The sequence below is a fragment of the Macrotis lagotis genome, chromosome X (assembly GCF_037893015.1).
Source record: "Macrotis lagotis isolate mMagLag1 chromosome X, bilby.v1.9.chrom.fasta, whole genome shotgun sequence".
NCBI lineage: Eukaryota > Metazoa > Chordata > Mammalia > Peramelemorphia > Peramelidae > Macrotis > Macrotis lagotis.
In genome coordinates this window covers 351,772,964-351,784,115 of record NC_133666.1, presented here as the reverse complement: position 1 = coordinate 351,784,115, position 11,152 = coordinate 351,772,964, and the positions used below count along the sequence as shown (strand labels likewise).

At 33.2% G+C, this 11,152-nt stretch overlaps 1 protein-coding gene across 1 annotated transcript in view; it reads left to right on the top strand.

The window, feature by feature from the left end:
• The first annotated feature begins 1,353 nt into the window (after positions 1 to 1,353).
• Positions 1,354 to 11,152, top strand: part of DNAH5 (dynein axonemal heavy chain 5) — a 302,769-nt gene continuing 292,970 nt past the window's right edge. The window contains exon 1 of the mRNA XM_074202020.1: positions 1,354 to 1,732. Within this exon, the coding sequence (XP_074058121.1) occupies positions 1,676 to 1,732 (57 nt within the window). The 5' untranslated portion in view covers positions 1,354 to 1,675. The remainder of the gene's footprint in view (positions 1,733 to 11,152) is intronic.

Genomic DNA, 11,152 nt, shown 5'->3' with positions numbered 1-11,152 from the left:
TAAGCTAAGAAGCTTTTCTCCTTAGTGCTAGTTCCCTCAGCTTAGCATCTCTAGTCTATCATTTATATATCTTGTTTGTATGATGTTTGTACATTGTCTACCTTGTTAGACTGTGAGCTCTAAAAGTGGAAACTATCATTCTTTTCTGTGTATTTCTAGTGCTTAGCACAGTGTTTGGCATAAATTTGATGCTTAGTATATGCTTTGTTGACTGTTTGACTCTACCTATACTTACTGAACAATTTTCTGACCATAATGTGGTTTCCTGAGTGTCCATACCTAACCAGGGTTTTTGTTTTGTATAAACAAATGACCTCCATGAATGTAGTATTCTTATTTCTTGTTATAAATGAAAAAGCAAAACACCTTGGAAATCTAGCTTATAATTTGGTTTATAAACTCTAAGATGTAAAAACTGGTTTATAAATTACTTTCTCATGAGTTTGGTTAGCATAATTTACTACTTAGTACTTGACCATCTTCCCTGAACCTCCTACCTATTTAAATTTCTTACCTACTTAATTTCTAATTCTTGAATCTGAAAACTTCAGGCTTAGAAAGATCCCATCTTTCAAGGTCATAAATCTAAAACTAGATGTAACTTAGAAGTCTTTTAGTTCAAACTCCTTGTTTTCAGATGAGGAGACTGAATATATTAAGTGATTTGCATAGTTAGCAAGTATCAGAGGGAGGTTTTGAACCTTTCTTTTTGTCTCCAAGCCTAATATTTTGTTAGAAAATGAAGAGTCCCTGTGAGGCTTCCTGTGAAATTCTTTCACTGCATTAGGAATAGTCCATGTGACAAACTCATCAAGATACATCTCTAATGATTTTATACTGATATTGTCACTCCAAGAATGATCAAATTATTGAGCACAACTGAATTACTATGCCTTAGTTTATTTGGACTTGCCACTGTGTGAGCACAAGTAATTTATGGACATAATTTTCCATTTGCATGTGAAATGAGCTTCTTGTTCTTTTTGGGAATTAAATGGTCCCTTTGGGTCACAATTAGCCTATCTGGCAATTAGTCACAATTTGTCACAATGCTGGCAGTTAATTGTGCACACCAAGCTGCCTAGGCAAAAATCAGTTCTAATTTCTCAACTTGAAAAATTTGTTTGGAGTTCTAACTTTCCTTCTTTCTATTTTGATGTTATATAAAATTTTTCATTGCTGAAATAAATCGCTCAAACATTTCAATTGACTTGGAACCTATTGTGAGGAAGTAAATAAAATTAAATGGACATCAGAATACACTGTGTTGCAACTGAACTGTTAAAAATGCCTTGGTTGGCTTATATAAATGAATCTGAGATTAGCTCCCCTTAACAATAGAGTATATAAACAGTATTACCTTAACAACAAACATAAAAGCAGTTGAACAGAGCAGTGAACCAATAACAGAAATTCTGGAAGGGAGATAGCTTTGAGGTCTTAGAAGCTGACTTTTAATTGTTTATTCCTTTAATGTATTTTATAAACAATACAAGAAGATTAGTTCTGGCTTCAAGATATGGGAACTAGATTTAAAACTAGCACATTCTTGGGAGGATTCTTCATTTGAAAAAAATTGCCCTGTGATGAGCAGGCAAAATCTCCTGGGTGTTACAAGACTATTGAGGGAAAATTAACTTGACGGGTCAATCTATAAGACATATAGATTTCTGCAATGTTTAGAACTGGTAGGAGACAACTATGGAAGCAAAGTGTCACCCGAGTTTTGACGGTAAGGAACTGTGTTATTTGTAGGATTGCTTGTGTGCTAAAGATGATCATTAGTTATACCTTGGGAAAAATCCCTATGTCAAAGAGCCAAAGTTGCTCATTCACACATACTTGAGGAATTGATTTTGTGCTGATTTGTGTATTATCTCAGTTGGATAGCATGAAACATGAGTAACATTTCTCATAATAAAAAAGGGGAATAATGTGATCAGACTTTTCTTGTTTTACATATGTCTAAGAATGGTTTGGAGAAGTTATGGATCTATTGGAAATATATAAGTTGGAGGCAAGGTATAATGATATTCTCTTGACTTTTTTTCCTTTTCTATAGTGAAATTTTATATAAAAGTTTTATACTGATTGGAACCTATAAGTACTGGGCTTTCAACCTGATTCTTCCTCATTCTCTAGTATGATTAGATATGAAAGTCTAGGGAATGAGATGCAAAGAAAGACTGAAACTCAGTGCAAACCTGCCCCCTTTAAAACAATATGAATACATTAAGAACATTTTAAAATGTTTTCAAATAAATTAGAGGATGTAAAAGAGTAATTGCTATAGGAATTAGACCAGGTATCTTTAATAGAAAATAAAGACAGGGAGTAGGGGAGGTAGGGCAATAGGTTTCCTAACCAAGGTCATTAATTTAGAATGAGAACAACCTTACAGATCACCTGGTACAATTCCTTCAACTTACAGATGAAGAAGCTGAAGTCCAGAAAAATGAAGTGTTCAGGGTTACATTGATAATAAATGGCAGAGTACCTTTATTCCAGGAAGGCGTGCTAATTCGAGTTCCAGAATGCTAGGGACAGTCCATCATTTTCTTTGTCAGGCTCTTTGCCATTGGCCATTGGTGTTCATGTTTTTGTTCTCTTTTTTATCAGTTTCCAGATGCTGCTCACATTTTCAATTATATCTTTGCTAGTGATAATGCTTTATCAGTTCAAATCTAAGATTGTTGTCATTGGGTACCCTTTCTCTCTCTCTCTCTCTCTCTCTCTCTCTCTCTCTCTCTCTCTCTCTCTCTCTCTCTGTCTTTGTGAGGCATTGAGGTTCAGGGACTTGTCCAAGGTCACAAAGTGTCTGAGGCTGCATTTTAACTCAGGTCCTCCTGACTTCAAGGCCAGTGCTTTATCCACTGCACCACCTAGCTACCCCCTCTGCTCTGTTTTGATAGTGGAGGTAGTTATCCTGCCTAAAGATGCAATTTCTTAGCCTGTTAGAAGATAGGATTTTGTGGCAGTCCTGGGATATCTTTGATGTTGCTTCATGAATTGTTTTCTCATTAGAAAGATAAATGGGTTTCTCCAGATCCTTAGAATGCCAGTAAGAGATGTACTCATACTAACAAGATGTCATGGCTAAAGGGGAATTACTTTCTGAGAGAGAGAGAGAGAGAGAGAGAGAGAGAGAGATTGAGATTTTCTCATTTTGCCAGAACTAAGAAACTTCTCTGAAAGAATGAGATTTAATAGAAGAAACTGTTATAATCTTTTTATAGAGGAAAAAGTGAAATTTGTTAGATAAGTAATAAATTCATTTGTCATTTATTATGGTATGTAAAATAAGAACAATAAGGTTTAAAATGGTAAAACAAAAACAAGTATCAGAATAAAGATAAATATATCTTTATTTTTTTCCTTAAAAAAGTACCTAGTGAAGTGAAATACTAGGTTCATAAAAGATGCTGAATCTTTTTATTACTTTAATGCTGTTATTTTAAAGAAATTACTAAAATGTAATAAATGATTTTAATCATTAGGATAAATGCATAGAAGTATCTGAATAAACTAAAAAAGTTGGAGTTTAAAAAAATCTTTTTCTGTCCCAAATAACAATATATTAACTTTTTGACATTTATTAAAATAAACTTCTTGATAAAAATAGTATTCCATTCTGTTCATATTCACTTCCTTTCCAAAAGTTGATGATGAAAATCAACTTTGCTTCTTTTTGATTTTGATAAGAATGCTTTCTATTAGGTAATGAGTTTTAAGGTTCTAGCACTGTGAATTAAAAATTCTTTTCCCAATATTTAGTGAAGCAATTGTAAATTTTAAAAGTAAATCAAATGACTCAAGTAAATCAAGAAGACATTCACCTCTTGAGAATTAATTCACTTGTCTGCATATCAAGTCAGAGTAAGTTAATGAATTGAAGGAAGTAGAGGTGTTGCTGCCTAATTGTTGATGACTTACACATATTTACTATTACTATGGGAAAATGTTAATGGGAAAGCATGGTGTGCTAGGTTCTTCTAATATATTCTAAAATTCATTTTTTTATCTCCAATAATTTTTTTGACTAATTATCGCATAATTAGCCAATTTACAAATACTAGTACATTGTAGCATTTGGTTTTACTCATTTTATCTAAACTTTCTATTTATAAATACATATTTATATTATAAATTAAGGCCTGGTAATAAAAATTCCCCCTTTCTCCCCAATCTCCTTTGATAATTTTGACTATTTATCTTCTTATATAGGTTATATTACTTTAACCAATTTTTGAAATATCACATTGATCATTTAATTTGTATTGCTTTAAAACCAGAATTTAATTAGGCAGTATTACTTTCTTTATGGTCTTGGGCTTCCCATGTTTTATGTACATCTCTCTCCTTATTTTTGTTATTTCTGTGAAAAAAACTCTAAAATTTTAAAAAATATATTATGTATATCTTGGTTAAGTCAACATTTCAATATTGGATAATTATTATAAATACCATTTTCTTTTTTATCAATTTCTTCTGCTTTCTGAAAAAATACATATGATTTTTGGGTAGTTTATCATATCATAAAATTATATCTGTATAATGATAAGTTTTTTGTTGCTCCTGGGTTTTTCTAAATAAGCCATCTGTAAATATATATACTTCAATGGTTTCTTTGCTAATTATCATTTTTTTCTTCTATTTTTGCAATAGCATTTTAAAAGATTTGTCAAGAAGTTATGGTGAGATCACACATTTTCTGTCTTATAGATACTTCTAATTTCTGAAAATAATTTTTATCAGTGAAGGAAATAAACATTTCAGTCATAAGTTTAGAGCAAATAATGCTCTATTTGTGCTTTGTATTTTTGCTCAACTTATGAACAGATCTTAATATTCCTAGGGGACAGCAAAAGTCAGATAAGAGAAAGTGGGAGCACAAATTATAGCATTGATACCTATTATTTTAGAGCAGAGATGTCATACACACAGTCCATTACTATGTTTGGTTCATAATATTCCCAAGTGTTGTTTGAAAAAAGATTAAACTAAAAATTTGGAAACATTAACAAAATAAAATGAAATAAAACACAAATAACATTAATATTTGTTTCCCTAATATTTTTCTTTTTTGCTTCTGTTTTTTATTCATCATATATATATGTATATATATATACATACATATATATATAATATATATATTAGCTTGTCTTTTACTTTATACTTCTTATTCCAATAACCCATCCTTCTTCTTTGTATAATCTGATTATTGTAATCATGATCTTCCATAAATAAAAACTTTCCCACTGTGAACTTTCTTGCTTTGGCCAAATTATTACTAACTGCACTGCACCATATAGTACCTAAACAGGATAATAAAAGATTCTTGGTCTGAGACCATGGATGCTAACCCTGATTACACTCTCATGTGGTCCCTTTGGGAAGAATATGTTTGTGCATTTTACTAGTCCCCTTTTTGGGCCAATGTGTGTTGATCACTGGGGCAATTAAAGACACTAAGGGCAAGATTATAGGAAAACCAGAATCAAGAATTAGACAAATGTCTAAAAGAATTTTCTGCAAAGGTTGGTAACTGGGAAGACTCCATAGAATTTGAATCTGCATAGGACTTTAGAGTTCATCTAGTTCTATCTCTATATTTTATAAATAACAAAGCTAAGATCTTTCCAAGATTAAATAGTTTCTAAATAATATTCCTGGGATTGAAATTGAGATCCTCTGTCTCCCAAGTCATACTATCTCCATCATAACTCTGCAATAGATCTGGAAATATACAGTGAAAGAAGTCATATGAATTGGTAAAATGACCACTTGCCTCACATAACCTCTCCTTTCAGCAGAGCATTCTTTTGTTGTGGTCAGGTACTGGTTGTTCTCTTTGCTCAACTGTGGGTCTAGACATTGCCTTTAAATGTTATGTCTCTTCATTTCGCAAGATTAAGTACTGATATAATTTATCAAGTGATTTGATCATTCATCATATCAGATTATATTATATGAATAAGAAAAGTACTGGTTAATAGCACCTCTTGGAGCATAAAAGTTATATTGAATATTATTTTAACATAAATTTAAACTGACATGATCTGAAATTTTACTCTTCTAATTTGGTAAGATACAATGACAGAATTTGCAATTAAATGTTTTATACATATAATATTTTCAGGGGAATCAGCAAGTGCACCTCCTTTTCCTGTTATTTTGTTAAGGATATATGCAATATGTGCTCTAGCAGGTATGGTGATAGTGGAAACATAACATGTGGTAGACACCATGCAAGGACATCTGGAGAAAAGAGGAAAAAAGAAGAGAGGAACTTATAGAGACTGCAGTAGTTTGGAATGTCATCAGGAGAATGAAGAAGCTTTACTATAGGATAAAGATGAAAAAGTATGGTGGTTGGGGGTAAGATGTTCTGTTGTTGGAGGAGTGAAACTGCAGACAAGAAACCATTTAATAATTTGAAAAGATGAGTGTTCCACCCAACATTGGATTTACTTAATGGCAGTTTTAAAGGGAGGGAGGCTTTCCATCTGTAATCATAAAACTTTTAAGAGGATTGAACTATTCTGAGGGAAAGGGGACATCAGAAATAACATTCACCTAGTGATAAGTCATATTTTCTATTCTTTGATGCGAGGGTTTGATATAATTATCCTTTCTGTGTTCCTTACTATCTTTGAAAAATATTTTATATTTAAATACTGATTAGAAGTCTTGACTTATGAACAGATCTTAATATTCCTAGGGGACAGCAAAAGTCAGATAAGAGAAAGTGGGAGCACAAATTATAGCATTGATACTTATTATTTTAGAGCAGATATGTCATACACACAGTCCATTACTATGTTTCGTTCATAATATTCCCAAGTGTTGTTTGAAAAAGATTAAACTAAAAATTTGGAAACATTAACAAAATAAAATGAAATAAAACACAAATAACATTAATATTTGTTTCCCTAAGCAAATATATGGCTCACAGAGATCATATGGGTTTAGTGTCCTTATTTCTGTTAGACTTTGACACCACTGATCTAGAAATCTAGTTTGGAGTAGGGTGCTATACACATTATCTAAGTAAAATAAGAAAGATAATATATCAATATAATATATTGATGAATATATCAATAATTGATAATATATGAATTGCAATATTGGAAGAAAACATGTTTAAATTGAATAAAATTATGCAAGTTTTTAAAAAATCTAGCATAGAAAGTATTGATATAGAAAGTGGGTTTTAAAGTAGCATTTGAGCTGGAGGGATATATATATATATATATATATACACACACATATATATGTGTATGAAGAAGGAGAAAGGAATTCAATTGACTAGAAATTTCCTTAGTTAAGGTATAAGAACAGCTTCAAGGAAATCTAAGATAGCAGGAGAGATATTCTTATTGAATTGAAAAAGAGAAAAAAGCTGGGGGAAATAAAAGAACCATGGAAAAACCAACTTAGGTGAATTTTGGAGTTTATTCATAAGTACCCATATTCCTCTTGATTGTAGTGCAGTACGATTTCCTGGTCTAAGAGATATCTGTTTGCAGCCAAAGAAAAGCAGTATCATTCTATTTTAATGAAAGTGTACTCAACTGTCATATGTGCTGGGACTTGAATGATCTATCCTGGTGTCCATTTGGCTTAGCTCATGTCCCTTAATTAGAAGGGTGGGGGGGAGGTGATACAACTTTTCCTTCCCAACTGTTGCCCTTAAACTGGACAAATGAAAGATAAAGGAATAGAATGTCAAAAAAATAAAACGAAGGGAAACTGCAAATTTGAATTAAAAATAGAGAATTTCTAAATTGTTCTCCCAAATGACTGAGGAGCAATTCTCAACTTCCCTGAAAAGATCATCACACATTCTTTCTCTGAAGGGGCCTGGTTTAAAAAAAAATGAGGCATTGAGTTTAAAAAATGAAAAAAGTAGACCACAAGGGGAGTGATCTTTGCCTTTGTGTGAGTATGAGGGAATTGTGGTTATCCAGTCCAAACCATTTCAATCCACTGCAATCCACTAAACATTTATTAAATCCTTATGATGTACCAGACACTATGCCAAATGCTTCATAAAAAGCACTTCATGGGGCGGCTAGGTGGCGCAGTGCATAGAGCACCAGCCCTGGAGTCAGGAGTACCTGAGTTCAAATCCAACCTCAGACACTTAATAATTACCTAGCTGTGTGGCCTTGGGCAAGCCACTTAACCCCATTTGCCTTGCAAAAAAAACAGCAACCCCCCAAAAAAAGCACTTCATAAAAAAGACAGTCTCTACCCTCAAGGAGCTATTCTTCTTAAGGGGAAACAATATACACAAATAGACAGGAAAGGAGAGAGGGGATTTATGAATAGCAGGTGTTACTAACTATAGGATCTTCTTATACTGTGGAATTGATATAAGATAGAGGGGCAGATGCAAAGTGGAGCAAACTGAGACTTTAGTTCATGACCTTAAGGGAAGGCAATGAGAGAAGTCTGGTACTATGCCCTCCTGTCATTGGGAAGAGGAGACTAAGAGTAGTTGTGTCAGTGGGGGTGAGTTTAGAAGTGATGAACTTTCTCTGGGAGGAGTATTCTGTGAAATCAGTCAGAGCAGTAGGTGCAAAGTTCAGTGAAGGTCCAAACTTCAGATGGGTTAAAAAAAAAAAGGTGCAAACTAACAATATGAATGATGTTCTCTAGCTCTTGATAATGTGGCACATTGAAATGGGAGTTAAGCTGCCAGTCAAAACTACATTTTTTTAATTAAAATCTTTTTCTAATTGTGGAATGGTTGTATGATGCTATTCATGACTAGCAGTGATCTTTAATTTATTTATTCACCTGAAAATTCACAACGATGTGTGTATTACTCTATATTCTTAATGGTATGGAAGCTTTCTCTGGAATTAAGTTAGGTGCTTAGGAGGCCACTAGGGGACTCACGTAATAGGAGAGTACAGGTCATTAATTGTACTACTACAATAATGAGCCCCTGCTGACCTAAAATAAGTTATATGTCTTCCTAAGTACCAAACTACTTGGGAGTGACTTGTGAAATGCTTAACTCAGCTTTTAGATTAAATAAAAAAAAAAACCTGGTCAGGAAGAAAGTACATCTAGGTAGCTAACATTTTTCTTTGTAACTTAATAGATAGGAGGAAGCATATGGTGAGGGAAATAAAACCAATGTGGCCCATCTGTTCATTTTGGCTTTCTTTTAAAAAAATGTTCCATACATGTAACAGTAATACTAATGAACCACATCAGTAGGGAATGGGTTCTGAATTATTTTATTGTTTGTGGTGCTGGCCTTGCATTGATCCTTCCATATTCTCTAGCTGGACTCCCTTTTAACCCTGGAAGAAATTAATTTTATTCGTGATATAATTAACTTGGATTAGGGCTCAATGGTTGCTAGTGGTCTTGAAATTGAGTAAAATTCACTCATTCATATGGTGAACAAACCCATGACCTTGGTTCCATTATTACTACATCATAGCCACGTGAGTTAAAGTATATATACTTGTGATTGAATGCCACTACTAAATCAATGGCATAAATATTTGCTTTTATTATTCCACAGTGATCTCAAACTGAGATTTATAATACTTCAAGTTGTTTCCTGTAATCTCAAGAACTATCATGAAAAATCTTTTAAAAATTCTCAAAATAAAACTTTGGAAGTATAGTAATACCTAATATAATGACTTTTTGTTATTAGATTCAGAGGTACTATGGCTCAAATCATGCAATCATTCATTCAGAAATAATTTATTACATTCTTGGTGTGTGTAAAGATTGATGTAAAGATTTGATGCCTCACTGTGGAGATGGCCTCAGTTCTTAAAGCCTAGTGCAGGGAAGAGTATAAACTCCAATACAGATGACCAAGTAGGAAGCTTAAAATATGGCTCTAGCTCACAAACTATCTGCTCCTCTTAACTCAGGGTGGAGAAGCTTATCACCAGGAAGCTATAAAGAAAAGTACAAAAGGGCCAGCAGTCTTCTGAGGGCATTTTTATGATTATGCAGTGACAGGCACAAAGTAACAGACAAAGTAGAGAGGTCTTATAATGCTTTAGACTATTCACAAACATTAATTTAGCTCTTAGTACATTAAATATGAAATGGTTCCCAAGCCTAATGCACTGAAATATTTTTGTTTGGACTGAATCATATCAACATTGGTATTTTCATTTTAATGAAACCTGAAGTCATAAAAATATGAAATATATGTCACAGTAATAGCTTCAATGAAATCTAAGATGTAAGAAAGAAAATCTTATTAAATGGAAAGAGTACAAAATAGGGGAAAGTTACCAGTTGGGGAAATTTTTGATACATGCAATCACAGGGATAACTTTGTTCAATATCCTTTTGATTAGGATCATACATGATATTCTTACTTGCATGGGATCTCCCATCCTCACTCGTGACCATCTATAGTTAAATTAATTTTTAAATGAACAACTCCACTTTGTGAAACTGCATAGCTTATTTAACATAGCAAAATTGTAAGAACTTTGTCAAATGCTTTACTCAAGGAATTTGAAATTCCACCCATCCCTCAAAGCCTATCCTGGATTTGTTAAAGGTAATGGAAACATCAAAAGAAAGTTTTATGTATCTGGGACTCATTGTGATTTTTGTATGCCAGAATGAAAGGAGAGTAGGGAGAGTGTTGGTTTCCCAACCATCTCACTAAATGCTGAAATTTCAAATTTCAAGGTAGCTGTCAGTTTAGTACTGCTTCAGAACTTAGAGCTCAGAACACTTAGAACTCAGACTTCAGGATGAATCTGCTATCCTTAATATAGTTCTAACGATCTACTTTCCCTACTTCTAGTTCTAGATGAGTGACTTCATGACCTGTCAGACAGGAAGTCAAAAAAACATTAAACTATGTTAAATACTGGGGATAAAGAAAGGCCAAAGACAGCTCCTGCCTTCAAGGAACTCATATTCTAATGAGAGAGAGAGAGAGAGAGAGAGAGCATTTCAGATATAAGGACAGGCACTGAAAATACCTAGAATTGGAAGATAGAGTGACTTGATGGAGAAATAAGATGACCAGTAACACTGGATCACAGACTAGAGAGGAGAGAGAGGGTCTGCATGTGTGTGTGTGTGTGTGTGTGTGTGTGTGTGTGTGTGTGTAAAACATAGGAATATTGGAAAGAGTTCAAAA